The 27,685-nt window shown below is 56.8% G+C and overlaps 2 protein-coding genes across 4 annotated transcripts; both read right to left on the bottom strand.

The window, feature by feature from the left end:
- On the bottom strand, positions 1 to 12,122 carry MAP4K2 (mitogen-activated protein kinase kinase kinase kinase 2). Of its 2 annotated transcripts, XM_060103280.1 has the most exons (32): positions 11,991 to 12,122; positions 11,810 to 11,867; positions 11,494 to 11,584; positions 11,343 to 11,407; positions 10,983 to 11,038; positions 10,617 to 10,664; positions 10,488 to 10,530; positions 10,034 to 10,106; positions 9,825 to 9,956; positions 9,687 to 9,749; positions 9,268 to 9,349; positions 9,070 to 9,177; positions 8,558 to 8,636; positions 8,321 to 8,379; positions 7,642 to 7,685; positions 7,519 to 7,557; positions 7,391 to 7,424; positions 7,147 to 7,252; positions 6,968 to 7,056; positions 6,849 to 6,890; positions 6,656 to 6,740; positions 6,482 to 6,561; positions 6,335 to 6,395; positions 6,129 to 6,246; positions 2,564 to 2,622; positions 2,381 to 2,484; positions 2,117 to 2,294; positions 1,292 to 1,360; positions 1,087 to 1,173; positions 770 to 840; positions 615 to 670; positions 1 to 511 (listed from the first exon to the last, which is right to left on the bottom strand). In XM_060103280.1, exons 1-32 carry the CDS (start codon positions 12,084 to 12,086, stop codon positions 424 to 426), a joined length of 2,463 nt encoding a protein of 820 aa, XP_059959263.1. In that variant the 5' UTR covers positions 12,087 to 12,122; the 3' UTR covers positions 1 to 423. The 2 variants fall into 2 exon arrangements, with proteins under 2 accessions (XP_059959263.1, XP_059959264.1); XM_060103281.1 differs by lacking the exons at positions 10,488 to 10,530; positions 10,617 to 10,664; positions 10,983 to 11,038; positions 11,343 to 11,407; positions 11,494 to 11,584.
- A 358-nt stretch (positions 12,123 to 12,480) lies between these two features.
- MEN1 (menin 1) lies at positions 12,481 to 18,798 on the bottom strand. Of its 2 annotated transcripts, none has more exons than XM_060103245.1 (10): positions 18,732 to 18,798; positions 17,885 to 18,345; positions 16,695 to 16,903; positions 16,364 to 16,492; positions 16,037 to 16,077; positions 15,874 to 15,961; positions 15,175 to 15,311; positions 14,614 to 14,749; positions 13,998 to 14,162; positions 12,481 to 13,775 (listed from the first exon to the last, which is right to left on the bottom strand). In XM_060103245.1, exons 2-10 carry the CDS (start codon positions 18,327 to 18,329, stop codon positions 13,293 to 13,295), a joined length of 1,833 nt encoding a protein of 610 aa, XP_059959228.1. In that variant the 5' UTR covers positions 18,330 to 18,345; positions 18,732 to 18,798; the 3' UTR covers positions 12,481 to 13,292. The 2 variants fall into 2 exon arrangements, with proteins under 2 accessions (XP_059959228.1, XP_059959227.1); XM_060103244.1 differs by having other exon boundaries at positions 18,744 to 18,797.
- Between the last annotated feature and the right edge of the window lie 8,887 nt (positions 18,799 to 27,685).

Below are 27,685 nucleotides of genomic sequence, written 5' to 3'. Positions count from 1 at the left end.
TAAAATCAAACCAGCTTTAATACCAATATAGTCTCTCTTTTAAATACCATGTTCCCCAGGGCAGAGCACAGGGGCAGGCTCTTGGCAGGAAGAGTGGAAAGGAAATGTGGAACCAAATGGAATGGATAGCCCCGGGCCCGCCCCCAACCAGCCCAGGGCCCCTGCCAGGGGGCACTGGGGACTGGCTGCCCGCTGGAGAGGGGGAGGTGACATCAGCTTCCTCTGGTCCAGTTACTGCAGAGGTGTGGGGCAGGCACCCCTACCCTCCCCAGCCCCCAAACTCTTCTCAGGATTTCTGCCCTTCAGACCAGCAGAGCTGGGGCCTGGGCTCCTCTGATCTGGGAGGGGTCCCTCTGCCTAAAAGAACTGCCGCTAAGGCCTGGGGCGGGCGGGGGATACCCCTGGCCAGGCCGGCCCACTGGCTCAGTAACTGCTCTGATGGCCCGTGAGAATGTAGAGGTTGCTGTGAGCCCCCGGCTTGTCGGTGGGAATGCTCTCAAGGATGATGTCTCTGGAGGGGAGAGAACCGGAGGTGAGCAAGGCGGGAAGACACTTGGGCACCTCCACCTGGCCTGGAGAGCATCTGAAGGGGAGGCTGGGGCACTGTGTCCTACCTGTGGGCCCCAAGCACTCGGAAGATCCTCGTCTCATCTGTGATCTCCTGAGTCACCTGGGAAGAAAAGGGGCACTGAGGCCGCCCCAGCGGGTCCTCTCCTAAAAGGTGGGGACAACTGGGTGGGGAGCCACCAGGTTCCTGAGTCTCACTCACCTCATTAGTGTCCAGGCTGCGGCCTTGCATCCCATGGCTCCAGAAGGCCAGCACACTGTCCTGCAGACACACTAGGAGGGGCCAGGCAGCCATCAGCCCTGCATCTGCCCTGGGGACACTGGCTTCCCCAGCTACACCCTGGACCCAGGTCTGGGCCACAGAGGTCCTCACGGACTGGGCCGCAGGTGACCAGCATGGCTCTCGAGAGGGGCTGGGGGACCTGCCTCCTTCTCCCGCTGCCAGCCCCGGTCGCCGGGGCCACATCATGTGCTCCAGGCCAGGGGTACTCCCGCCCCCACCTCTGTCTGCTCACTTACCCACAGTCTCAATGGGGAAGTCAAAGGTCAGCACAGGCGCCAGCGTCGCTGTGGGCTCGCCCAGCAGGTTGACGATCCTCACGCAGCCTGCACAGGGGGCGGGCTGGTGGGCGGGGCGGGGTGGCTCCCTTCTGGGGAGACAGACCCACCTGGCCTCCCTCACCACCCCCTTCTAGCCCCCAGCCCTGATACCAGGAACACTCACGGTCAAAGCAGACTAGGACTGTGTCCCTGTCCACCTGGATCACCTGCTGGGCTGAGCCCGGAAGCCCCTCTGCAGGCAGAGAAGGGAGACAGCCTGGCTGAGCCAGCAGCCCCGCTCTGGCCCCAAGAGGAAGAGCTGGGGGTGTGCGTCAGCCAGCTTGCCCCACACGTGCGTTGCACAACAGCCAGGTGGGGTCACGATGCCCAGTCTCACTGCACAGCAGGGGAACTGATGCTTGGCAGGAAAGTGACCCATCACAAGGGGCAGGGCTGAGGCCCAGGGAGGCTTTGGAGGGCAGAGGCTCTGGAGTCAGGAGAGCCAGGCTTCATGACCCAGCCACTGTGTGACCTCAAATCTCTGGGCCTCAGTTTCTTCATCTGTAACCCAGGCACGACGATGCCTACCTTGCAGGGCCATTGTGAGGACCAAGAGTAAAATCCCATGAGACCCCTGGCTGGGGGTCTGGGCTACCGCAAGGACTTGGTCCAGGGCACCTTCCCCCTTCTTTACCCACTGCCACTCACTCTGCTCCCCTGAGCTGTCCCAACACCCAGTGTCCTGCTTCCTTGCTCAGAATGGAGGCCTCTGGCACCCGCCTTCCCCAGCTTGGCTCTGTCCTTGCAGCCCCTGCACGGTTGGTCAGGTTTTCTTTGCTGCTGAGCTGAAGAGAGGCTGGGAGCTTCGGGTCCCCAAGGTCTCCATGGAGCCGTAAGCTGTGAGGAACTTCCCCCTCCCCCCTCCCTCTCTCTCTCTCTATATATATCACACGCACATGCACACACTCAGACACACACTCACATACAGCAGCCTGGCCCTCCAGCTCACCGGGTGGGAGGAGGATGTCCGGCGTCAGGCCAGCCTCCAGCGGCAGGACATGGAACAGGACGCGGCAGCCGGGCCCCTCGGGGCCCTCGGCCCCCACGCACACCTGCGGTAGCTCCTTCCCATCCAGCACCAGAGGCTCCAGCATCCTTGCTGGGCTGGGCAAGGGGCTGGAGAAGTTCTGGGGGCAGCAGGGGCGCTCAGGTCTACATTTCTCTTCCCAGAAACCCTGCCACCCGCCCGGGGGTCCCCCCACTGGCCCCGCACCTTTAGCAGCAGGAACTTCTGCAGTGGCTCATACCACTGCAGCAGCAGCAGACCAGTGGGCAGTGCGGCCAGCAGGAAGGTGCTGCCTGTGTGGGGATTCCGCACTGCGAGAGAGAGGGGGGTGGGCCCGGGGCTGTGCCCACCCGCGCCCACCCAGCCCCGCCCACCTCCCCCAGCTCTTACCCACGCGACACTGCAGGCAGCCTTTGGTGTCAGGAATCTTGGTGGACAGGGCAAAGCGCCTGTGGGGTGGCAACCAGGGCGGGCGTCACGGGTGCCACCCTGGGCAAGGCCCCCTGCAGAGCCCTAAGGGGCGGGTACTAACACCTTCCCCGCCTCACAGGTGGCAGACTGAGGCTCAGAGAGGTCAAGCCGCTGGCCCGAGTATCCGAGGAGCCATGAAGCTGTGAATCGCGCAGGATGTGACGCAGGGCTCGTGGCTCCAGCACCCCCTATACAGCCTGGAGCGTGTACATCCAGTCCAGGGGTTTGGATCACAGAGCTACCTCTCACCGTGCGACTTGGGGCAAGGCACTGAACCTCTCCGGGTCTCAACTGCTTCACCTGCAGCCTGGGGATAACCGTGGTACCCCCCTCGCAGGGTCGCAGTGAGGCCTAAACGAGTTAACTCAGGGGAGGAGGGTGCAGCAGAGCCTGGCACATCAGGTGCCCTCACAAAAGGCTAACTTTTCTCATCCCGTTATTATTACTTTCCCACCTATTTTCAGTCATCGGAAATACTTTTTAGGCAAAGGCAGGGTGTAAATAAAGAAATAACTGAAAAAATGAGGGTGTGGGAGGGCGTCAAGCTAATGCAGCCTCCAGCTCCTCCGGCGGCCAGAGCACTCAGGGCCAGTCCCCACCCGATACACTGCAAGTCACAGGTGAGCAAGCCGGGTGGAGGAGATGAAGACTCACAAGAAAACGACAAACGCCCTGCCCTCTCCTGCTTCAGCTCAGGCTATTCCATGGGGTGGCCAGTGGGTGCCGAGGGAGAAGTGGGGTCCCTCCTTTGGTTACTGGCTGTCCCCCAAACCCTCAGCGGACCTTCCAAACCTGCTTCTTCCTCTGGGGAACAGGGCTACATGTCAGCAGCCCTGCCACCTCCTCCCAGTGACCCAGCCCTGTCTGCACCCTCTGCTGGGATGTGGGCCCCGCCTAGGAAGCCAGCACCTCTCTCTCCGCCTCTGTCCTCCCTCTTCTCTCTCCCCTTGTTCCTTCCACTCTCTTTCCCAGCTGGCCTTCAGATGGGACAGAGGCGGATATTTTTTGTTTTTTTTTTCCCAACAGTTCGAGATCTCTGCTGTGATACTGTGATTTCCCAAACACACACCCAAAGCTGCCTGTGACTTGGGCCTGTAATGGGCCTGTTTCCTGCAGGTCCTGGGCCAAAGCAGAGGTTGGCTTCGGACTGAGGTCAGGAAGCCCCAAGGCCACGGGGCTCCCGATGTGGTCCTCAAGCGAGCCCCCTGAATAATGGCCCTGGGCCCCTCATCTCCCCACGGCCCGGCCTCCCCCGCCCTCCCCACCGGCTTCCACCACCCACCTGGTCATGACGATGTCTAAGCCCACAGCCCGCCTCCCCCCTCAGAACTCAGCGCCACCCCCCACCACTTGCACACTTCAAACTCCAAGTGACAACACTGAATTCTCCACCCACAGCTGATGACAGCTCCATCCTTCCCATTGCCTAGGCCACAAGCTTGGAGTCCTCCTTGACTCCCCTTTCTCTTCCATCCACCAACTGTCCGGAAATCCTGTTGGTTCAGCTTTCAAAATAAAACTGGACTCCGACCGCTTTCCTCCTCTTTCACGGCCTCCCTGGCCCAAGCCGCCATCATGTCTCACCTGATGGTGCCACAGCCTCCTGACGGGTCTCCGCGTCCGCCCGCGTCCCCTCCAGTCTCCTCCCAGCTCAGCAGCCAGAGCGACCCGTGAAAACCTCAGTCACGCCACTCCTCTGCCGTGGCCCTCAGGCTGCTCTGAGTCAGGGGCAAAGCCCTCACTGTCGCTACAGAGCCCTCGGAGGCCAGCTCCCTCTCACTCCATCCATCTGGACTCACGGGCCTCCTTGCTGATCCTCATACAGGCAGGCCGGCTCCAGCCCCCCAGATACCCTCAGGACTTGCTCCATCAACCCCTCCGAGTCTTTGCTCAAAAAGCACCTTCGCAGTGAGGTCCTTCCCGACCACCCTGCTCTTTCCCACGGGGCACTTTCCCCTCCGTGTCACCACCGCATAGACTCCTTCTCATGTCTTCTGTTGTCTGTCTCAACAGGAGAGTCTGGGGAATATAAGGGTCTCCAGTTCCCAGGTGTATCTCACGCCCAGGACACTGCCTGGCGCATACTAGGTGCTGAATGGCTGAATGAGGGACTTTACTGCCCCGTAAAGTCTGACCACACAGTCTGCTCTCTGGGGGTCTCCCAGTCCCTCCCTTTCCCTCCAGCTCACTCTGATTAGTCCCCAAATCCTGTCAATCCCACTTCCTAAATATTGCTCGAGTCCATCTAGTTCTCACTGCCCTACACTGCCTTGGGTCGCTACACCGGCCTCCTTTCCAGGCCCTCTCGCCACCCTCCCCCTCCATTCCTCCTTCTCACTGTCACCAGAGCGGCCAGCAGATGCTCCTGTTTCCATCTGCCTGCCCAGACAAGCCCCTCTCTCCTTCCCCCAGCTCCAAGAGAGGGCACGGGATGCAGGCCTGGGCCCTGGCTCCTCATCCCCTTCCACAGTGACTAGCCCAGGGGTAGGCACGGACCTAAGCTAGGCCAGTGAGAACTGGCCCTGGACTTTTGTGGGAATTACTTGGAAACAGAGGTTCCAGTTCCATTGGGTTGTTAGCTAGTGGAACGCTGGCCTGGACCTGCAGGCAGCCATCAGTGGACAAGAAAGCCTGCGTGAGAATGAAGGTGACAAGAGGAAAACAGAGCCAGGAGATGCAGGAAGATGCCTGAGGATGCCATTTAAGCCTGGATCCAGCTGGACATGCAGCTGACCCTACTCCTACACGGGCCGTTAAATTCCCTTTTGTGCTTAAGCCGGTGATTTGAATCACCTGCAACAGGAAGAATCCTGATTGACGTACAGAGGGATCCTTCTAAGATGCTCCAGGTCCGCTGCCAGTCAAAGCCCAGATCCTGGGCTTGGTCTCAACGGCAGGGCTCTGCTGCCTGCGCAGCTTCCTCTCGGGCTGCTCCCCCTCCTCGATCAGGCCACACACCTTTTAACTCCCCCCTCGCCCACGAGAATTCACACCTGTTCCTCCCACTGCTAGAAGGCTGTTCCCTAACTCATCTGCCTGGAAGACCCCTAACGCTCTGTCAACTCTGTGAGCTCGCCTGGCCTCTCTGAGGCCTCCCCACCCCTTCCAGCTCTCCCCCTGCCGCACCTCAGTCCCAGGAGCTTACTGGCAAGAACTCATTTGATTTGTCATCCCTAAGACCTGCCGCATAGTAGGTACTCAGGAAACATTTGCCCCACAGCCTACCCACCGCAGCTCCCAGAGCTTGCCAGGCACGTTCACATGCCCTGTCTCCTTCCCTCCCGACAGGCCTGGGTGCAGGGGGAGGGAAGGCTACCAACTGTATTGACCTATGAGGAAACCAGGCCTCAGAGAGGCCAAGGGACGCGTCTAAGATCCCAACAGTCTCGGTACCAGGCAAGGCTGCAGTCCAGCCGGGGCTCTGTCCCTTTGCCTCTCCCTCCTCCCTCCTCCCCGCAGGGCCGGGCTCCCCAGGGTCCCTGACCTGGGGATGATGCGCTGAGTGAGGCGATTGGTGGGGATGGAGAGGGGGACCTGTTGCTGTAGCCGCCGCTGCTCAAACAAGCCTGGGAGGTCGTGGGCCCAGATGTGCGTGGATTTCCCTGCGGAGGGATGGGACGGAGGGGAGAGGGGCTCAGAGAGTGTTGGTGGATGGGGCGCTGGCCCTGCCCCCGCCTACCCCAACTGTACCTGAGAGTGACAGCAGCACGTTGTTCACACAGTAGAGCCAGGCGCAGCGGTGTGAAATCAGCTGGAGGCCACAGAGCCATAGACGGACAAGGGTCAGCACCCCAGACGCCCAAGGCCCTCGGCCCTCCCCCGCCAGCCGGCCCTCACCTTCTCCAGCGTATCCTCATGCAGTTCATGCAGGTTGAGGGTGTAGATGCCTTCCTCGGCCCCGACCACCAGGAACTGGTCTGCAGGTTTGGGTATGGGGTCAGAGGTCAGCCACATCCCCTGGCCCAAGCTGGGGATTCCCAGGCTCCTGCTTCCTCCCTGCCCCTGGCCTACCCCGGGTGACAGGGTGAATCCAGGTGACAGCAGCGTGGATCCTCAGGGGGCAGCCATTGAAGACCTTGGAGAAGCAGGCACCCATCTGGAGAGGAGGCAAGAGGCTGATGAGGAAGCACCAGGCTGCGGGGACGGGGCGGGGGGAACCGCAGGTGGTGAGGCCGCAGGGGTGGAGCCATGTGCAAACACTTACGTGCACCTTGGGGGTCGGGGGGAGCCCACGGCAGGATGACCTCTGGGAGGGAAGAAAGGAGTCAGGGCCACACCCCCAGCCTCCCGTCTCCCCGACCCCCCCCTACAGCACCGCCTCACCTCATGATCTTCCCGGTGCTTCACGGTGGCCCAGGCAGTGGAGAGCAGCGGGGGGCTGCCAGGGCCTGGGAGAGGTGCAGGTGCGGTTCCTGCAGGCACAGACCTGCCGTGAATTCCCGTCCTGGACCACCCCTTACCTCCCGGGGCCTGCCTCCTGGTCCCCCAAGCCTGGGGCTCACCTGGCAGGCTGGATTGAAGGTCCTCAGCTGGAGGCTCAGTGGGGGATGGCTCCAAGAACGGGGCCCTCTTGATGGTTCCTATGGTGTCATCTGGGGAGTCCAGCTCCTGGCAGGAGGGTCAGCGGACCCAGCCCAGCTGTTAGCAGGTGACCCTGTAACCTACCCCCACCCCAACTGCACCCGCTATCGCACTGCCCCCCATCCCCATCCCCAACCCCATCCCCCACTCCCCTCCCCTCCGTACCTTGAGTTCCAAGGCTGGCCGGATGGTCAGGCTCCTGTCGGGGACAAATCAGAGGGAGACGAGGTGTGAGATGTGACTGGGTCCTGAGCCCAGCTGCCCTCCACCTCCTCCGGGCCCTGGCCCCTCACCTTTCCTCCAGGGCCTCCTGGACTGATTGCAGCAGGCTCCTGGGTAGGGAGGGGAAGGGATCAGAGGTCAGCCTTTCCTCCTGCCCCTCCCGCCCCCCCACAGCTTCCCTCCCCCTCACTCACGAGCTCAGCTCCTCCTTTCCCAGCAGCGTCCACTCCTCTTCCCACTGTGGGGAAACCGAGTCAGAAACACCGGGAGGGAGGCAGAGAGACAGACAGGCAACGTGAGAGAGTGCTGGAGACATTGTGGGAGAGAGAGATGGCAGACAGACAGACAGACAGACAGATGGAAAGTGAGATTGGTAACAAGCAAGAGGACTGTGAGAAAGACAACAAGAGGCCGAGAAAGTGTGAAAAAGGGCCAAACAGACAAACAACGAGAGAGAAGGAGACAGAGACAGTGAGAGAAAAGGGCAGGGAGGGACTGAGATTGTGGGGGTGAGGAGAGATGCCGACAGAGAGAGCAGAGATGGTGAGTCAGCCAACCCAGCAGTCACAGCGACTGAGGCAGAGAAGAACGTGCCAAAGGGGGGCGGGGGCGTCCTCAGACGAGTGACAGGCCCACGTTTTAGAAAGGCGTGGTCACCCTGCCACCCCCAGCTGACTGCCCAAAACAACCTGCCCCAGGAAGGAGCCCCCAGGCTTCCGGCTCCCTGGGCGGACGGGCCTGCTTGGACAGCTCTCCCGGGCCGAGGGCCAGGCTGCTGCTGCTTCAAGGCTCCTGAGTTTGAGGTGCTCTGTCACGCGCACAGCTCCCCAGCCCAGCCCTGCGCCCCACCCTGCCACACCGCCAGCCCCTCACCGGCTCATTCAGTGGGTCTGTTTCCTTCCTTCGTGGGGCGCCAAATTTCACCTGGTGAACTGGAGGGCCCAGATCCAGGGGTTAGGGGGCCAGAGCCTCAGGACCGACCCCTAAACTCACACCAAATCCACACGCACAGCCCCCCAATCCACACAGCCCCCCACCAAATCCACACAGACCCCAACAAATCCACACACAGCTGCCAATCCACACAGCCCCCCGCCAAAGCAGACTCACACTGGATCTCCGAGGGGGTCCTCTCGGCTGGACCATGCTGCCCCCGGGAGTGAATGGTGTCGGGAAACATGTCGTAAGTCTACGAGAGAACACAGACAGTGGACACATGTCCACGCTCACCTCACATCAGGTATTCCTTGAGCTGCTTTACACACACTGACGTGTTTGTTTTCACGAAAACGCCCTGAGATTATTGCCAGATTAAATGGCACCCTCGTTTCACAGATGAGAAAACCAGCAAAGAGAGGCAAGTAACTCGCCAAAGATCACAGAGAAAGCAGAAGATGGCTTAACTAGGGTCATGGTCACGCTGGGCCAAGGGCAAGAACCTATCACAGTGGGGCGACAAGGAGGCAAACCGGCTCAGGGAAGATTCCTGATGGGTGGGCTCGACCAGGCTGAAGCTCCATGTGCTGGAAACATACAAGCTGAAGGGACCTTGACTTCTGTCACCTCTGCATGCCTTATGACCAGACCAGGTGAAAACCCAGTCCCCAGCTACTCTCACTTACCTCCAGGTCACAGTCTTCTGGGGAGGGGGTTCCCAGGTGGGGGTCATTGGCCTTGTCCAACAGCTGTGTGAGGAGAGCCCGAGGCAACTGCTGGGTCGTGAAGGGGTGCTGGAGGGTGGAGGGGGTGCAGGTTGGTCCCTGGCCTCTGGGTCCCTGCTTCTGAGCATCGAGCCCCCTGCCCCACCCCCCACCTCCCACCTGCAGGAGCTTCTCTGCTGTTGGCCTCTTCTTGGGGTTCTTGGTCAAGGCAAGCTTGAGGAAGTGATGGAAATACTGGGTCCTAGTGGGTACAAGAGACCCCACCCGCAGGCCCAGGTTAGCCCTCAGGCAGGCCGTCCTGCCACCGCTCCTGAGGAGTCTGCTGGGCCTGCCCAGGACGGAGCCAGCCTGAGACCAAGGGCAGCCGGCCTGAGCAACACTGCTATTGCGACACGGCAGCGCCTCCATCATCAACCATCTGCCCTTCTTCTTTGTCCACACTGGTCCCCAGCCCAGAGGCAGGGCCCAGGCCCCTCCCACGGATGGTCTGTGGAGGCCCAGAGAGGGCAGGGCCCTCGAGGCTGCACCCTGGGGGGTGGGCTGAAAAGGGGGCCCCAGCAAGGGATGGGGGCCCTCACCAGCGCGTCTTGTCTCTCAGCTTTGGCGGCTGGAAGCTGCTCTTTGACATCAGCATCAAGGCCCTGTGGAGACCACAGGTCAGGGGTCGAGGGTCACAGGGCTCTTGGGGTCAGGCAAGGGGCAAGTATTCAGCTGACCTCATGGGGTGCAGGTGGAAGAGAGGGGGCTGCAGCTCGCCCAGCTCGATGGCGGTGATGCCCAGGGCCCAGATGTCACACAGCTCATTGTAGCCACCTTTGCGCTCCACGGCGGCCACCTCTGGGGCCATCCTAGAGGCGGGGTCACAGATGAGACGGCCGGGTGCCCCACTGTGGCCCCCACCCCCTCAGCCGAGGTGCAGCCTCACCAGTATGGAGTCCCAATGAAAGACCTCCTCTTCGCCACAGACGCCGTCAGCTCGCCTGACACCCCAAAGTCAGCTGCAGGGAGAAAGAGCGGCTCTCATCCGACCTCTGGCTGCCACTCCCCACCCACATCCAGGGCTCAGGCTCAGGATGCACCTGGCAGGACTCAGAAAACAGGCAGCCCGGGTTCAGCCACAACTGCCACAGGTACGAGGCAAAGCCAGGTCCCCTCCGGGGAGGGGTCAACCACCAGGGGTCCCATGTTAGACACCATACGGACCCAACCGCATCCAACTTCCAGCAGGAAGGGAGAACTGTTCCACTTTCTAAATGGGGAAACTGAGGCTCAAGTGGTAAAATGACTTGCTCAAGGACAAGCTGCACTTGAAAGTAGGCTCTAAGACTCCAGGAGCTCCCATAGAACCCTCACCCTGATTGTGTCCCCAGGGTACTGACCCAGCTTGACATCTCCCTGGAGGGTGAGGAGAAGGTTGGCTCCCTGTGGGAATGGAGGAGAGAGAATCCCATCTGGTGCCCTCGAGAGCCTCCTCCTCCCTCCCACGATGCCCTTGGCCAGACCCCTACCTTGATGTCTCTGTGGATCTTCCCCTGAGAATGCAAGTGGTGCAGCCCCTGGGGACGAAGAGGAGCCCCTGAGAGCAGCTACCCAGTATATCCCACCTCTCCTGAACCCCGTCTCAGGACTGGGGCCCCCCACCCAAGCTGCTTCCTCCTCCCCTCTCCCCAAACAGGAAATGACTGAGCCAAAAGGGAAATGGGCTGCTTCCGGCAACACGGCTGGGCCCCCTTCCCTGCAGGACCCAGAGCCCCTCAGGCACCTTTGCCTGAGCACTCCACCCACTCCACCCCCCAACACACACACTGGCCAACTGGGCTCCCTGCCCTGCTCCAGGGGACTGGGGGTGTGAGTAGCCCTATGGACCCAGCTACCTTCAGTGCCTCTCGGCAGACACAGGCAATCTGCCGTTCCTCCAGGGGCCCGGTGGCTGAAATGGGAGGGGTAAGGGCTGGCAGGGGGGTCTGCGGGGATATGCTGACCCTCCCAGGCTCCACCCTGTGTGGGGTAAGCAGCAGGCATTGCTGGTGAAAGGGGAGTTGGCCCCATCCCCTCCCGACATAGGCTGGGATATACAGCCCAGAAAAGGACAGCATTTCTCTCAAGGTCACACAGCTAGTGAGAAGTGGAGAGGGGCCCACATCCAGGGCCCCAGCTCTCCCCTCCTGCCCTGCGTTGCGGTGGGGATGGGAAGAAGGCTGTGACCCTCTGTGGCCTGGAGTCCTGGCCCTCACCGTGGTAAATCTCCTGCAGGGACCCCCCTCCGCAGAACTCCATGCAGATCCACAAGCGGTCATTCCTGGGGTAACACAGAGCTGGGGTGGGCACATGGCAGGGCCATATGGGGGCTGCCTGGGGGCAGGCAAGGGGATAAAGCAGCCTCACCTGAGGTAGCTGCCAATATAGGCCACCACATTGGGGTGGCGGCACTCACGCAGGATGGTGATTTCCTGCTGAAGGGAGCTGATGTCGTCCCCTGGGAAACACAGGGCATCATGAAGGGGGCCGCCTTAACTCAATGCCCCCATCTGCAAAATGGGCACAGAGTGCCTCCTCTCTCCAGGGCAGACAGGTGCCAGCGGACAGTACCTCCCGGGGCCTGCCTCTCAGGGGGTCTCGGAAATGTCAACTCTCACACCGCGCCCGCTCTGCGGCCCTCTGCCCTCCCTCCAGCGCTGAGGCCCTGGCTCCGGGCCCTCACCTGGGTCTAGCTTGACTATCTTGACCGCGGCCAGTTCGGACGTGACCGTATCGCGGGCCTGCAGGGGCGGAGGGGGTGAAGCGAGATGAGGAGGGGCGGGGCTGGGGGCCGGATCCCGCAGCAGGGCGCGGAGCGCGTACCCTCCTCTCCTCTCTTCCGCCCGTCCCGCCGCCCGGCGCACCTTGTAGACGTCGCCATAGGTCCCGGTTCCCACGCGCTGCAGCAGCTCGAAGCGGTCCCGCGGATCCTGCAGCGACACATCCTGCAGCAGCGCCATGGCCCGGCGCCGGGCGGGCGCGAGCTGCGGAGCCGCGGAGCCGGCGCGGGGCGGCGCGGGGCGGGGCGGGGTGGGACCGCCGAGGCGGGCGCCGGTGGCTCAGAGGCCGCGGGGGCGGGGCCGGGGCCCGGGGCGGGGCCAGGCCGGGGATGCCCCGCCACCCGGCCGGGAGGAGGCGCCCGCGGGACCGGCCCTCGGCAGCTAGGGAAAGTCCCGAGCCCGGGAGGAGCTGATGGTGCCGAGGCTCTTCTGCCAGCCACCGGTTCCTCGCGCTCTACAGGTGGGGAGCCCGAAGCCCGGAGGGCCGGACGGCAGAGGAAAGAGGGGGAGCTCCACTCCCAAATTCCCAGATGAAACACGGACAAGTACTTTTTTTTTTTTTTTTTACAAAATGTATTCATCTTCCTTGGAACTGAAAAATAAATCTATGTACAAAACAGGAAGCGATCAGGCTCCCCTCACCCACTCGCAAACCCCTGCAGATTTCCTCCAGAGTCCCCCGAGACGGGATGGACCCCGGGGAGGTTCCCAGAGGGTCGGAAGAGAGGTCTGCTCTGATCTGGGGCCAGTTTGGTCAGGAAGCGGGTGGGGCTCAGGATTCGCACACGCCGGGAGCGGAGTTTCGTGTCCCGGACTCGCGACAGGGAAGGGAGGAAGCTAGGATTTCCAAGTTCTGGAAGCGTTACTTAGGTTCTTTGCGGTAGGGGGCTTGGATTCCCAAGGAATGGAATTTTGAAGTGCGGAAATGTACTCCTAGGGGCTGAGCGGGGTCCTTGGTTCCCGGGCTGTGGGTGGGACCTGTGCTCCTAGGGTTTAGGGTGAAACAGCCCTATGGGCTGGAAGCAACCCTGAGCCAACACTGGTCAGGCCGAAGGTTAGAACCTCGGTTCTGAGATGGAGCCTGAGCTTCCCGTAGTTGGACCTTTAAAGATGGGTGAAGGACTCAGGGTAAGGTTTCAATTGGCCGGCTGGGATCCTGGGGGATGGGCTCTATATTCCAGTGACTGGGCAGAGCCCTCGGTTCGGGCGCTGGGTGGAGTCTACTCTGGGAACCTGCAGCCTGAGTTCCGGGTAGGGGTGGGGCCTGGAGGCGGGGCCTAGGCCCCTAGGCCAGGGGCGGAGCCTGGGCTCGCTAGGGGGGCTGGGTGGAACCTCATCCTGATTGAGGGCGGGCTCCGAGCGGGCCGATACTGAGACCCGGGTACTTCAGAGGCCCTTGCGCTGCCGCTTGAGGAATGAAAGAGTGTAGTCACTAGGTGTAGACACCTTCTGCTTCTTCATCTGCACTTGTGACTGCGCCGTGAGCTGCAGCTTGATGGCGCTCGAGTTGATCTTGGTGGCCACAAGCAGCTCCTTCATGCCCTTCATCTTCTCGCTCTGAAAAGTGAGCACCGGACCCTCCGGTGGCGGCGAGGCGGCGGGCGCCAGCGCCGGAGCCGCGCTGCCGCCTTCAGGGCCGCGGGCAGTGCTCAGGACGGTGCCTGGGGGCTTCCGGGGGGGTCCTGGCACCGCACCCTGGCCCGTGCCTGGGCCCTTGTCCAGCGCCGGCTTCTTAGGCGGCGGAGGCTCCTCAGGCTTGGATTCCCGCCGCGGGCCCCGCCGCCGGCCTTCTCGGGCTTCCTCGCCCCACGGCTCTTCTGCCTCGGCCGCCTCTGCCTCTCGGCTCACTATGCGTACCTTCTGCCGCACCTGGGCCGGATGGGGGGGCGGGGGCAAGCGGAGGAAGAGGTTGCAGGCCAGTGGGTGGAACCCCAAGACCCGGCCAAGCCTATCCTGTCGTGGAGCCTCGGTCTCACCCGCACCCAAAGGGGACGACGGGCAGATCCCCTTCAGGGCTACAAAGGTTCTGACTCCGCTGTAGCTGCTGTCACCACCTGTCCTCCCCAGCCACCCTGCACAGCTGTCCCTCACCTGTCCCTCAAAACGGCCTAGGGACTGCACAAGGAAGGTGGCCCAGCCCACGTGCAGCACGGGCGTGGGACTGCCCTCTTCCCATTTGCAGATGCCATCGTAGAATCGCAGCAGATGGGCGAAGCACTCTGGGTCCTGGAGGGCAGAACCCTGGCTCTGGGTGCCCTGGGAAAGGGGGAAAGGAGGGCACAGTTCAGACCCCATTACTCACCCCTCATCAGAGGGCACAGGCCAGACCTCTCGCCTGGACAAAGAGCCCTGGCTCTGTCAGATGTGAGCATAGGTGGAGAGAATTCTTAGAACCGCCTTCGTTTTATAAAACCAGTCCTTAGCCAGGACTTGGGAGGAGGGAGGAACCATCCCTTACGTCCATCTCACCCCCTCAGCTGAATGAGTGACCCTGACAGAGAAAGAGAGGGGCTTCCACCCCATTTACCTCAACTCCTCAAACCCAAGCCCAGGCCCTCAGCTACTGCATAAGAGAACACAGCTGTCTGCCTGAACTGGGCCACCTGTCTTGTGACATCCCCAGTCCCATGCAGCAGTCCCACGTCCTGTGACTGGGAGCCCTGCTCAGGTGGGAAGGTGTACACAGGCTGGAAGTCCAGCCCTTCACCTGGGTCTGCTCCCCTGGCCGCTCCTCGCCGGCCTCCAACAGGCTGGCAGCCTCCTTCAGCAGGTTGGGGATGACATCATTGGCTACTTCAAAGAACTCCTTGTAGATCTCCTCATCTTCACGGCAGTAGTTGTAGCTGTGAGAGCAGCAGGGCACTGTGGGGTCTCCGCCATGGCGGTTACCCCCAGGGACCTGGCAGGGGATGGAGCCCCGGTGTCTTTTCCGGGGTCATCCAGGGACTGAGTGAACGGTTGGGGTCCTCACTCCAAAATGGTGGTGTCTGTGTCAGCCCAGAGCAAGAGTGAGGAGGGGGGTGGGGAATGCAGGTTCCATAGCTGGATGACAGTGGTTAGACATTAGGAGGAGAGGGGAGGGAAGGAAAGGCGTGAAGCTCTCATCAGGGGTCCCTACCTCTTGGGTGATGGTGGCCTTGGCTGCCTAGTGACTGGATGGAGAGGGGATAGGGCTTGGGACCCAGGCCTCCCTCCTGGACGAGGGTGGTTGGAAATTGGGTGGAAGGGGAAGAAAGGCCAGGCTGGGGCCCCGTGGGGGGATCCTCACTCCTGGATGACAGTAGCTGTGTCGGCCCAGGCCTGCAGGGCTTCACGCACGTTGCGGTTACGACAATGGTAGCCAGCCAGGTACATGTAGGGGTAGATGTGCTCATCCCGGTAGTAGCTCTTGGCTGAGGCAATGCCCTGGGGATAGAGCAGAGGGGCCTCAGGGAGGCAGCTCCCAGCTGCCCCAGGTGGCACAAATGTCCCATTGGATCACACCCAGGAGGGGCAATAGGAAGTTCCCAGAGAGTCTCATCTCCCACGTGACCTCACCCCAGGCCATCCTCTCTACCAGGTGTTCCTCCCTGGGTTTGTAGGTCTGCACTGGGCTGGCCTTCCAAGCCCAGCCTAATGTCCCTCCTACCCCCAGCCCCACCAAGTTAACACCCCCGCCTCGGTGCTCTCACAGTGTTTGACCTCTATTATACTCCAAGAAGGACAATGATAGGCAGTAGAAAAGGTAGGGCTGAGGGGACAAATCCAGGACCTAGCACTCCCAGGCAGGGAACCCAGAACACTCCTCAGACAGCCCTGACCGCCCTGAATATGCACATGGTAAATACAAAATGAGGACTGGATGGGCGGTACCCCCCAATACACACAAAGTTCTTCTTGCCTCACCTGCCCCCTCCCAGTCCCCAGAGAGAAGGGAACCCCAGCCATCGTTGCACCTCCCTTCTGTACCCTCCTGAGATGTCCCCACCTTGTGGTAGAGGGTGAGTGGGTCCGGCCGGCCAGGGGTAGGCTCCAGCTCCTCCAGATCTGCCAGGTTCCCCAGCGCCATAGGGTACCTGGGAAAGGCTCATGAGTCCAGGCTGCCCCCCCGCCCACCCCGAGGCCCAGCCTGGCCACTTCCCTCTACTGACCTTTCCAGATGTCCCAGGTCATAGAGCAGCCAGAGCAGCTTCTAGGGGCCAAAGGAGAGAAGTGTGAGCTGGCAGGAGAGAGGGGGGTCCTCAGTCTACCAGGCAGACGGGGGTCCAGCACCAGTAGGGACCTCCCACCAGGTGGGAAAAGCCAGAATTCAGAACTAGCCCCTTATTGAAGTCAAAGCGCTTTCATGTCTCAATTCTCCCCTCCCAAGAGCCCCAGGAAAGTCCAGGCCAGGAGTGATTCACCCACATTACAGAAGGGGGAGCTGAAGCTCAGGAAGGGAAAGTGCCCTGGCCCAGGGTCCCACAGGCACCCCTCACCTGCTGCAGCTGCAGCAGCTCCAGGGAGTCAGTGTGCAGGTCAATGGAAGGGTTGATGGCGCACACCATAAATGCCACCTCCATCTTGCGGTCACAGCGCATGTATGATCCTTTCAGGTACAGCCAGCTCTTGGGAGAGGACAAGACCAGATGTCTCACGATGGCCTACCTGTGCCTGCTCTAAGGAATGACAGCCAGGAAGGGGGCCCTCCCCTTCCTGACATATGTAGGTGGTGATAGGAAGAGGAGAACATGGTCCAAGAAAGCAGAGCTCCTTGGGTGGCTTGGGCTAGGAGAGTATGGTGCGGGGGGGGGGGGGGGGATGCAATACCCGCTCAGCCACACCCGCGTTGACTGTCTGGCCTCTGCGGTCCTCGTTGCCCTTGCCATGCCAGGTGACCTCAGCTGTTTGTTCTCCATTGGGCCCAAACACTACCCAGGCATGGTCCTCAGACAAGGCCAGGTGGACATCTCGGAGACCCAGAGCCTGGCAGGCCCCCACCACGGCAAAGGCCACACCAGAGCTGTCCAGTTTGGTGCCTGTGGAAGGGAAAGTAATGAAAGAGGGTCCTCTGAGCTCTGCCGTGGGGGAAGGGGCCAGGTAGTGACGGGCCATGTACCCTCCCACACTCACCTCCAAGACTGTGCTCAAACCTCAGGCACTCCTGCCCATCTTCCCTCTATCCCTTTCCTCCTATGTGTTCAGAGACTCTCCTTCCCCCTTTACGTTCCCCTTCCTCAACAGGAGATCTCGGATCTTTTGTAGTTCCACCCAGCTTTTGACCCTATCTCTTCTCTTTCTCTGCAAATGTATTATATATTTCTGCTAATTTAAGAATTTCCTCGTTTTATTGTACCTATTAGATTATAACCAGGGACGGCAAAAACAGGACACTGGCCAACACTCTTTTTACACACCCACTGGCAGACACTCCCAATTTCTCTCTGTATTCTTTTCCTGCTAAGCTCAGAAGCAGCCTCAGATTCCTTCTCAATATGGCACTCCTGGACCTGACTGCCAGTCAACTGGGCTTGGATCAAAGAGGAAAGCTCTTTGCAAGCCCTGAGCCTTCAGTTTCTTGAGGTGAAGCCCTGGTCTGTTCACTTTCAAAACATGTTCATAGACATTTCATGGAATTGGCTCAAATGTAGCCCGATTTTGGCTCCTCACTCCCTAAATCTGCTGCTGCCCTCTATGCCTCAGGCTGGGCTGCAGGACTCTTGTAGCTGCTCAATGGAAGGGAGGGGGGTTCTGAGGGTGCAGAGGGTGGGCTAATGGATTTGGAGTCAAGTGACTGGGGTCCAATCCCAGCCTTGCCATTCTGTGTGACTTTAGAAGATCACTTTCCCTCTCTGGGCTTCAGTTTCCCTAGCTGCAAAGGGGGACATAACACTTGCCCCACCTCACAAGGCTTACAGGTCTCAGAAGGGCTCTGTAAACCACACAGTGTTGTGAAGAGGTGGGCCAAGGTTCACACGTGAGACAGGATTCTCGCCCCTTGCCACCTGTCGGGCTCCAACCTGTGATGAAGCTGAAGAGGGACTGGATGTGGGCCCGATCCTTGAAGTAGGAGCGGCTGAGGCTGTTCCAGATGACATCGGAGACCTTCTTTACCAGCTCGCGGCTGGAGACGCCCCCCTCTCGCGGGTAGAGAGACAGGTCGACGGCGCCGCGGATCTGGGCAGTGAAGCGGGCATAGAGCGCGGCGATGATGGACAGGTCGGCCACGGGGAAGTAGGTGAGGCCGCCAGGAGGGTCGGGCGCAGGGCTGGGCTGAAAAGTGAGCTCGGGCACGTTGGTGGGGATGACGCGGTTGACAGCTAGGAAGTGCTCCACGAAGCCCAGTACCAAGGATAGGAGCACCAGGTCCGGCTCCTCTCGGCCCAGCTCGGCAGCGAACAGGCGCACCACGTCGTCGATGGAGCGCAGCGGGAACAGCGTCTTCTGGGCGGCCTTCAGCCCCATGGCGGCGGGCCTCGGCCTGCGGGCGAGCGTGTGGAGGGAGGGTCGGGGGGGCACGGCCCAGGAGCCCCCCTCCCAGGCTCGACTAGCTTTCCACACCCCCCTACACATTCACAGACACAATCCCTTGCTTCCCCGCCCCTTCACGCTCCGCTCATCTGCTCCCCCTCTTTCGTCGAAGAGACCCCTCAGCCGAGGCTGCGGGGCCTTCTTGTTCCCCACAACCCCAGGAGCCCCGGCCCCGATGAGGGTGCGCCCCTAGAACCCCACTGAGGACTCCCAATGGCCGCCCCGCCCCCTCTCTGCGCCCATACCCCCAGGGCCCTAGAGTCCGCCCGGAAGGCGCCCCTAGGCCAGGCCCCCCAAGTCCCAAGGAGAGTCCTGGCCTCGGTCCCCCGCGCCCACCTCCGCGCTTACATCCCACACAAGGCACAGCGGCGCCCGCCGCCTGGAGACTGCTGGGAAATGGAGTTCCGCCCCCCTCAGGCCGCACTGCCTGCCGGGAAGTGGAGTCCGGGGCCCGCCCCTGTCCCTGCCAAGTCCTGAAATGGTGGCTGGGCCGGCCAGTCCGCGGTGGCTTATGGGAGTGGTAGTCCCGCTGCTCTGGGCGCCGCAGAACCCGGAGGTAGGTGAGGAGCGGAGGCAGCGCCACCTTCCTGAGGTCCTCAGGGATTGGTCATTCCATTTCACGCCTACCCAGGTAGGCAGAGGAACCGCAGTGCATTCTGGGAGTTGTAGTCCGGAGAGTGAGAAGGCATCCTCAGCACTCGCTGAGCTTCTGTCGGTCATCACGTGTCGGCAAGATGCGATGAAAACGGGTACTTTTAAGCACTGCTGGAGCACTGTAAACGCGTTCAGCCACTGTAGTTGGATATTTATCGGTATCCATTAACACGTAAATGTGCCTACTCTATGTCTAGTCTTCTGTCCATGAGAAAATCTAACACGTGTGCAAAGAGGAACATCTAAAGAACCATTGTAGTTATTTGTATACAAGAATTTGTATACAAGAAAAGTAAAGTAGCTCTATGCATCCTAAAATAGATCTTCAGGGCAAATTGTTGAGGGGAAAAAGCTACAGAGCGGTATGTATGATAGGGTAGTATTTATATTACCATTTTAAAACTTCAAAACAATACTAAATTTCTACAGAATTATTCATTCACTTATTCATTTAAGAAACAGAATTTTGGTGCCTATAATGGGCCAAGCACTCAGTCCCAGGCACTGGCTATGTAGCAGTGAATAAAACAGATTAAATTCCTGCCCTACTTCACCTCTGTGGGTTTTTTCCAGAAAAACCCATAAGTCCAGCCTATTCATGAGAAAACATCCAGCAAACCCAAACTGAGGGACTTTCAGACTGGTCATACCTGACAGTTCCCCTCAAAAGTGTCAAGGTCATGAAAGACAAGGAAAGACTGAGAAACTGTTGCAGCTTAGAAGACACTAAGGAGACAGGACCACTAAATGCAGTGTGGTGTTCTGGATTGAATCCTGGACTAGAAAAAAAGGACATTGGTGGAAAAACTGGTGAATAGGGTGGCTGACTGTCCCAGCTTTCCCAAGTCTGAGGGGACTTCAGGGGAATGGAATTTTCAGTTTTAAAACTAAACCAGTCAAGTCTTGGGCAACTATGAGCCCTACTTATGAAATTCAAATAAAACCTGTAGCTTCGTTTATAGTTTTCATCAGTAAGTTTTAATAAATGTACCATGTTGTGTAAGATGTTAACATTAGGGGAAATTGAGTGAGGGGTATATGGAAATGAGATCCCCAAGGACTGAGTTCTGGGATACCCCTTCATGTAGAGGTTGGGAGACCAGGAGGAACCAGCAAAGGATTCTGAGAGGGATCAGCCAGAGAGATAGGAGGAAAACCAGATGGGCATCTGGTTCAGAAGACCAAGGCAGAGGGGTGATTGACAGGGTCAGGTGCTGCCCGCAGGTCAGCAAGCTGAGCACCAAGGACTGACTGCATTTAGCTCTGTGAGAACCCCTGGTGACCACCTTAGGAGCAGTTTGAGAGTAAAAGCCCAGAGTTCTTGGGCTCAAGAAAAATGAGAGGAAAGAAATTGGAGACAGTAATAATACACAACTCTTTCAGTGAGCTTTGCAGCAAAGGGAAGGAAAAAATCAAGATGGCAGCTGGAGGGGGAAGAGGGTCAAAGGAAGTCATGGTGTTGTGGCTGTTGTTTAATAGGAGAGAATACAGGACTGATGACCCTGAACGAGTAGAGAGGATGGGAGTTCCTGAGCGACAGGCTTGTCCTTTGCTAGGAGCGTGAACACAGTCTAGCCATAATAATTGGAGAGAAGGGGACTTCCCTGGTGGTTAAGAATCCACCTGCCAGTGAAGGGGACACGGGTTCGAGCCCTGGTTCAGGAAGATCACACGTGCCGCGGAGCAACTAAGCCCGTGCACCACAACTACTGAGCCTGTGCTCTAGAGTCCACGAGCCACAACTACTGAGTCCGTGTGTCACAACTACTGAAGCCTGCGCGCCTAGAACCCGTACTCCACAAGAGAAGCCATCGCAATGAGAAGCCGCCACCCCATGACGAAGAGTAGCCCCCGCTCGCCGCAACTAGAGAAAGCCCGCACAGCAGCGAAGACCCAACACAGCCAAAAATAAATAAATTAAATAAATAAAATTTAAAAATAATAATAATAATTGAAGAGAAGGCAGAACACACGGGTACTTTCATTTTCACAATGAAATAGGAAGCCCAGTTGGTCTCTCTCCCAAATGCCACCTTCTCAATGAGGCCGAGCCAGACCTGACCAGCCTACTTAAAGTCACACTCTCCAACCCAAATTCCTCTTTCAGTCCCTCCACCCGACTCTACTTTTTGTTTTCTTTCTTTCTAAAGTATTAACACCTTCTAGAACAGGGTTTCTCAACCTAGGCACTATTGCCATTTGGGGCTGGATAATTCTTTGTAGTTGGGGGCTGTTTTGTGCCCTGTAGGATGCTTAGCAGCCTCCCTGGCTCCTACCCCTTCTAGACGCTCCTCTCCCTGTTGTGACAATAGAAGTGTCTCCGGACATTGCCAAATGTCCCTGGGGGGCAAAATTGCTCCTGGTTGGGAACCACTATTCCAGCATCTAATATAATTTACTTATTTGTCTATTATATCTCTCCTACCACCAAAATATAAGCTCCACGAGGACAGGGAACGTGTCTGTTTTGTTCACTGACGTGTTCCATGTGCCTAGAATAGTGTCCCGCACACAATTGATGTTCAACAATTATTTGCTGAATAAATGAACAAATACATACATACAAAGGAGTGATTATAACAACTGACTGGAATTTAGGCTGCTTGAGGGAGGAAAGTAAGGACATAAGAGGGATGAGGGGCTGCAAAAGTGTGGGAAAATCAATGGATTGTAGGTTCCAATGGGGTCAAAAGTTTATTGGAGTTGGGGTGCTAAAGAGAGCTGGAAAGATAGGGGTGTTGGATAGAGAGTAGGATGCTTGGGATTGAGACGATAGGGAGGCGGTTGCTGTCATTATTGGCAGTGAAAAGATTTAGGGGACTTCTGTGGCAGTCCAGGGGTTAGGATTCCACGCTCTCACTACCAAGGGCCAGGGTTCAATCCCTGGTTGGGGAACTAATATCCCACAAGCCATGCAGCTCGCCCCAAAAAAAGATTTAGATCAGTGCTTCCGGTAGAAACCTAACATGAGCTGCATATGTAATTTTTAAATTTCTAGTAGCTACATTTAAAAAAGTAAGACACAAGTGAGATTAATTTTAATAATATATATCCAAAACGTTATTTCAACTTGTAATCAATATAAAAATTATTAATGATAACTTATATTTTTTCCCACACTGAATCTTTGAAATCTGGTATGTATTTTTTTTTTTTTTTTTGGCTGCGTTGGGTCTTCGTTACTGCCCCAGGGCTTTCTCTGGTTGCAGGGGCTACTCTTCCTTGCGGTGCACAGGCTTCTTGTTGCGGTGGCTTCTCTTGTTGTGGAGCACGGGCTCTAGGCGCGTGGGCTTCAGTAGTTGTGGTGCACGGGCTTAGTTGCTCCTCGGTATGTGGGATCTTCCCGGACCAGGGATCGAACCCGTGTCCCCTGCACCGGCAGGCAGATTCTTAACCACTGTGCCACCAGGGAAGTCCCTGGTATGTGTTTTATACTCACAGCACATGTCAATTCAGACTAGTCACAATTCTTTTTTTTTTTAGTTTCCTGACCGGTGATCGAACCTGTGCCCCCTGCAGTGGAAGCGCAGAGTCCTAACCACTGGACCACCAGGGAAGTCCCCAGACTAGTCTCATTTCAAGTGGTCAGTGGCCACGTGTGACCAGTGGCTCCCATATAGGACAGTGCGGCTCTCCAGTATTGGGAGTGAGTGACTGGGATGAGATGGAAGGCAAGACAATGGGAGAAGATGGGTTCAAGGATCCGAGAGGCCTGGCAGCTGGATCATCCACATGTGTATCAAAGTCTCTAAGAACTAAAATAGGAATAGGATGGAGAGAGTGACAGCAAGCCAGGAGCTAGAATTATCAAGAAATGAGCCATGCATGGGTTGGGAGATATCTGAAGCAAAGTGGGTGGTATAAGCTAATAACTTGAGCTCAAACCTAAGTATCTGAAAGGAGGAGGGAGGAGGATGTCTACCAATGGCCATGGGGGAGCACCCCTACCCCATCTCCAGGCCCAGTGGTGGGAGGGGTGTAGAAAGCCTGTGGGACATGGGGCAGTGAGCAACAGTGACCCCAGGGAGGGCAAAGTTTCTGACAGAGCAGGAGGGTTAAGGTCCATTTGCAGAAGGGGGCGAGGACACGGGAGATTTTGCTGAATATGGACCATCAGCTCTAGAGTGCATGGTGAACAGCTACCAGGAGCTGAGGGTGGAGATGGCATCAGCTAAAGGGATGGCCAGAGCCATGGAGAACCTAGAGGCTTCAGTCCCTGCGGTGAAACTGAGCAACAGGGACAAAGAGTAGGACTGGTTCTGATGGTCTTGAGGCAGGGGTAGGGTGGTGGGCTGGCTGTGAGTGTGAGAGCATGGAGAGCAGGGCTTCCTGCCAAGGGTAGGAAGGGTTCTGAGGCTCCAACTTGATTCCCATTGACGGAGGCAAGGAGGCTGGAGGAGGGTGGTCCCTCTTGATGCCTGCCAGTAACATGTATGGGCATATATGGAACACTGACATGATTTTATGAGAGGAGGGCAGGGAGTCAAATGGGAATTCAGCCTCTAATTTACCAAAAAAAAGTGTATTATTGTAATTAAAATTAATTTAAAATAGCATCTGCTACGTAATATCTTGACAAAAATATTAAATCTGACTTTAATGAGGAAACAATCAGGACAAATGCAAACTGTGGGTTATTCTACACTCTGCACTTCCACTGTAGGAAAAGAGGGTTTGATCCCTGGTCAGGGCAGTAGGATCCCATATGCTGTGTGGTATGGCCGAAAAAAAAAAAAAGTTAATATCATGAAAGATGGCCCAAAAAGGTGGGAGGAGAAAGTTGTTGTAGATTAAAGGAGATTCAAGAGACACGAGAACCAAATGCAACATGTGATCTAAAATTGGCTGCTCAATTTGTTTTTTTAATGCTACAGAGAACATTTTTGACACAATTATATCAGAAACTGGGTGGCTTAAATAGAAGTGTATCATTTCACAGTTCTAGAGGCTGGAAGTCCAAGATCAAAATGTCAGCAGGATTTGTTACTCCTGAGAGCTATGAGAGAATCTATTCCAGGCTTCTCTCCTAGCTGCTAGTGGTTTGTTGGCAAATCTATGGCATTCCTTGGCTTGTAGAAGCATCACCCGGATCTCTGCCTTCATCATCACAGGGTGTGCTCCCTGTGTGTGTGTGTGTGTGTCTGTGTCCAAATTTCCCCTTTTTTAAAGGACACCAGTCATATTGGACTAGGGCCCACCCTAATGACCTCATCTTAACTACTTACATCTGCAATGACTCTAGTTCCGTATAAGGTCACATATTGAGGTATTTGGGAATAGGACTTCATTTTTTAGGGGTCAAAATTCAACCCATAACAGATTGATACAGAATATCAATATTAAATCTCTTGAGGGCTTCCCTGGTGGCACAGTGGTTAAGAATCCGCCTGCCAATGCAGGGGACACGGGTTCGAGCCCTGGTCTGGGAAAATCCCACGTGCCATGGAGCAACTAAACCCGTGCACCACAGCTACTGAGCCTGTGCTCTAGAGCCCGCGAGCCACAACTACTGAGCCCGTGTGCCGCAACTGTTGAAGCCTGTGCGCCTAGAGCCCGGCTCCGCAACAAGAGAAGCCACCACAGGGAGAAGCACACGCACTGCAACGAACAGTAGCCCCCACTCACCGCAACTAGAGAAAGCCCGCACGCAGCAATGAAGACCCAACGCAGCCAAAAATAAATAAATAAAATAAATAAATTTTTAAAAATATTAAATCTCGAGATAATAATAGTGACTTCTGGTGATTCCTTATTATTTTTTTTCTTTTCTTTTTTTTTTTTTTTTTTTTGGCCACGCCACGCAGCTTGCAGGATCTTAGTTCCCCGACTGATTGAAACTGAGCCCTCGGCCGTGAAAGCACAGAGTCCTAACCACTGGATCTGCCAGGTCAAAAAAAAAAAAAAAAAAAACATGGACTGCCAGGGAATTCTTGGTGGTTCCTTATACTTTTTAAAAAAATATATATATATTTATTTATTTATTTATTTATTTAGGAAGGTGAGAGGGTCCCGAAATGTGGAGTGGTTAGTTTTCGTTTGTTTTATTTTATTTATTTATTACTTATTTTTGGCTGTGTTGGGTCTTTATTGCTGCGCACCTAGTTGCAGTGAGCAGGGGCTACACTTCATTGCGGTGGCCTCTCTTGTTGAGGATCATGGGCTCTAGGCATGTGGGCTTCAGTAGTTGCAGCACATGGGCTCAGTAGTTGTGGCTCACGGGCTCTAGAGCACAGGCTCAGTAGTTACGGTGCACGGGCTTAGTTGCTCCATGGCATGATGGTTCCTTATTCTTAAGAGACGGCTGCAAAGTATTTAGGTGCAAGATTCAGGTTGTCTGCAACTTACTTTCAAATGTTAGCAAAATACATGCTATGTATACACGTTTATATGAGTAAAGAAGTAAAGCAAAAGCAGCAAAATGTTCACAATGGTGAATCTAAGTGAAGAGTGTAGGGCGTTCATATTCTTTTTTTTTTTTAATATTTATTTATTTGGCTGTGCCAGGTCTTAGTTGCGGCACGTGGGGTCTTTTAGTTGCGGCATGCAGGCTCTTAGTTGCGGCATGTGGGATCTAGTTCCCTGACCAGGGATTGAACCCGGGCCCCCTACACTGGGAGCACAGAGTCTTAACCACTGGACCACTAGGGAAGTCCCAGGGCGTTCATATTCTTTCAATCTTTCTGTAGGTTTGAAATTTGTCAACATAAAACTTTGGGAGAAAAAAAAATTTTAATGTAAAACTGTGAAAATCTTTTGGCTAAATTATTGAGGGGTGCCAGGGAAACAGCCATTTCTCCAATTTGGTGAGGATGGCTGGAGGCCCTAGCTTGCAAGAGGCCTCAGTGTCCCTGCCCTGGGCCCTCTCTTTGGGCTTCTGCATCTCCATAGGCAAATATTTCCTGAGTGAGCTGAAGGAATTTTACACTCATTGTCATGCCAAAGTCTCACCAGAACCTCGCATGAGATGGATTTTATGATCCCCACTTACAGATGGGGAAACTGAAGCTTAGAGAGGTAACTTGCCCATGACAGCAGAACTAAACTGGAATCAAGGCTGCACTCCTAACCAGGCCCTGGAATTTCACGGGCACCCTCCAATCCATTATCTCTAACCAGGCCCCTTTCCCTACCTTTAGGGCCTTCCACAAGCCTTAGGGCACAGCCTGCCCTGATCCCAGCACGAAGCCGTTATCCTCCTGCCTCACCCAGCCCAGCCTCAAGGCCTGGGTCCTGCCCAGTCATGGACACCCCAGATTAGAACAAGTGAGACCCCTCCCAGACCTCCCCTCCCCCTACTCCTCTCAGCAGTCTCACCTGGGTTGGGCAGCAGGATGTGCTCTTCAGATCCACTTCCTCCCATCTCCACCCTGCTCTGGACCCCAAAGGCTGCCCTCTAGACGTGCAGAAACTCAGCTCTAGGGGCCTCTGGCTGCTGCTTGGGTTTGGACAAAAGGAAGCAGGAGATGGGAGGGAGGGAGTAGAGTGAGGCGGAGGAATTAATTTCCTGGGCTGCCTTCCTGCTTGGCCATGGCCAAGTGCTTCTACTGAGAGCCACAGCTCCCGCAGGGTAACACCTGCCTTTTCCTGCCCGGCTGACCTGGGGGTGATAACAGCTCTGCACTGCGGTTGCGGCTCAGGGCACCGCCACTCCTTGGTGGGTTCCCCTGATGCTGCCCACACTTTCGTAAACCGTCCCTTCGCTTTTTTTTTGTTTTTTTAAATTAATTAATTAATCATTTGGCTGAGCTGGGTCTTCGTTGCTGCACACGGCCTTTCTCTAGTTGTGGCGAGCGGGGTCTGCTCTTTGTTGCGGTGTGCGGGCTTCTCGTTGCGGTGGCTTCTCTTGTTGTGGAGCACAGGCTCTGGGTGTGTGGGCTTCAGTAGTTGTGGCTCTAGAGCGCAGGCTCAGTAGCTGTGGCGCAGGGGCTTAGTTGCTCTGCGGCATGTGGCATCTTCCCGGACCAGGGCTCAAACCCGTGTCCCCTGCATTGGCAGGTGGATTCTTAACCACTGCGCCACCAGGGAAGCCCCATCCCTTCGCTTTTAAACTCTCCTCACTTACCCCCATGTAAACATCATCCGATTTGTGAAAATACGGGAAGACAACCTGGTCTTTAGCTGTCTCTGATGCCCCCACTCCTCCCTCCATTTTCTAAACCCCAGGAAGACAGATCCAGGCAGGGAGGCCAGCAGCTTACAAAGTTGTCTTTATTGGTTTCTTACTGCCTCACAGAGTGTCAGGGTCTATCCCTCCCGGGAATATGGCATTTGAGGAGATAAATACTTATTTTGCTCCCTACTCATCAGTAGGGGGAGGTTTAATAAAAATAGTAATATAATAACAATAATAATGACTGTGATCAACAATAAAATGCCCCTATGATCCCCTAATACACAGGTGGTTGAAGCTTTGAGAAAAAGGACCCCCCGCCTTTCTGCGAAGGGCCAGAGTGTGCCTGGAAACCCGTAGGGTGCCCATCTCCCACCAAGTAGCCCTTATAAATACCCGCCCCATCCCATCCCTGGCTCGGAGTTACCTTCCTCCTGGACAGATTAGATGACAATGTCAGTTGGCTCGCGGAGCCCCTCCCTCTTCCCACCCCCACCGACTCGCCCCAGACAGAAGGCGCCTGTGC

This window comes from Mesoplodon densirostris, chromosome 7, assembly GCF_025265405.1.
Source record: "Mesoplodon densirostris isolate mMesDen1 chromosome 7, mMesDen1 primary haplotype, whole genome shotgun sequence".
Classification (NCBI taxonomy): Eukaryota; Metazoa; Chordata; class Mammalia; order Artiodactyla; family Ziphiidae; genus Mesoplodon; species Mesoplodon densirostris.
The sequence above is the reverse complement of the archived record's forward strand: the minus strand, read 5'-3'. Positions and strand labels throughout refer to the sequence as shown.

What these genes read in the sequence shown, in the direction of transcription:
- MEN1 (XM_060103244.1), bottom strand. An exon ending in CCTCTTCAGCTTCATCACAG is followed by an intron (nt 16,904 to 17,884) that starts GTTGGAGCCCGA and finishes TCCCTTCCACAG; the next exon opens with GCACCAAACTGGACAGCTCT. An exon ending in ACGCGGGTGTGGCTGAGCGG is followed by an intron (nt 16,493 to 16,694) that starts GTATTGCATCCC and finishes TCCTCTCCCAAG; the next exon opens with AGCTGGCTGTACCTGAAAGG.
- MAP4K2 (XM_060103280.1), bottom strand. Translation starts at nt 12,086, where the DNA reads ATGGCGCTGCTGCAGGATGTGTCGCTGCAGGATCCGCGGGACCGCTTC. An exon ending in TTCCACCTGCACCCCATGAG is followed by an intron (nt 9,750 to 9,824) that starts GTCAGCTGAATA and finishes TGGTCTCCACAG; the next exon opens with GGCCTTGATGCTGATGTCAA. An exon ending in CTGCCTGCAGTGTCGCGTGG is followed by an intron (nt 2,485 to 2,563) that starts GTAAGAGCTGGG and finishes TCTCTCTCGCAG; the next exon opens with TGCGGAATCCCCACACAGGC.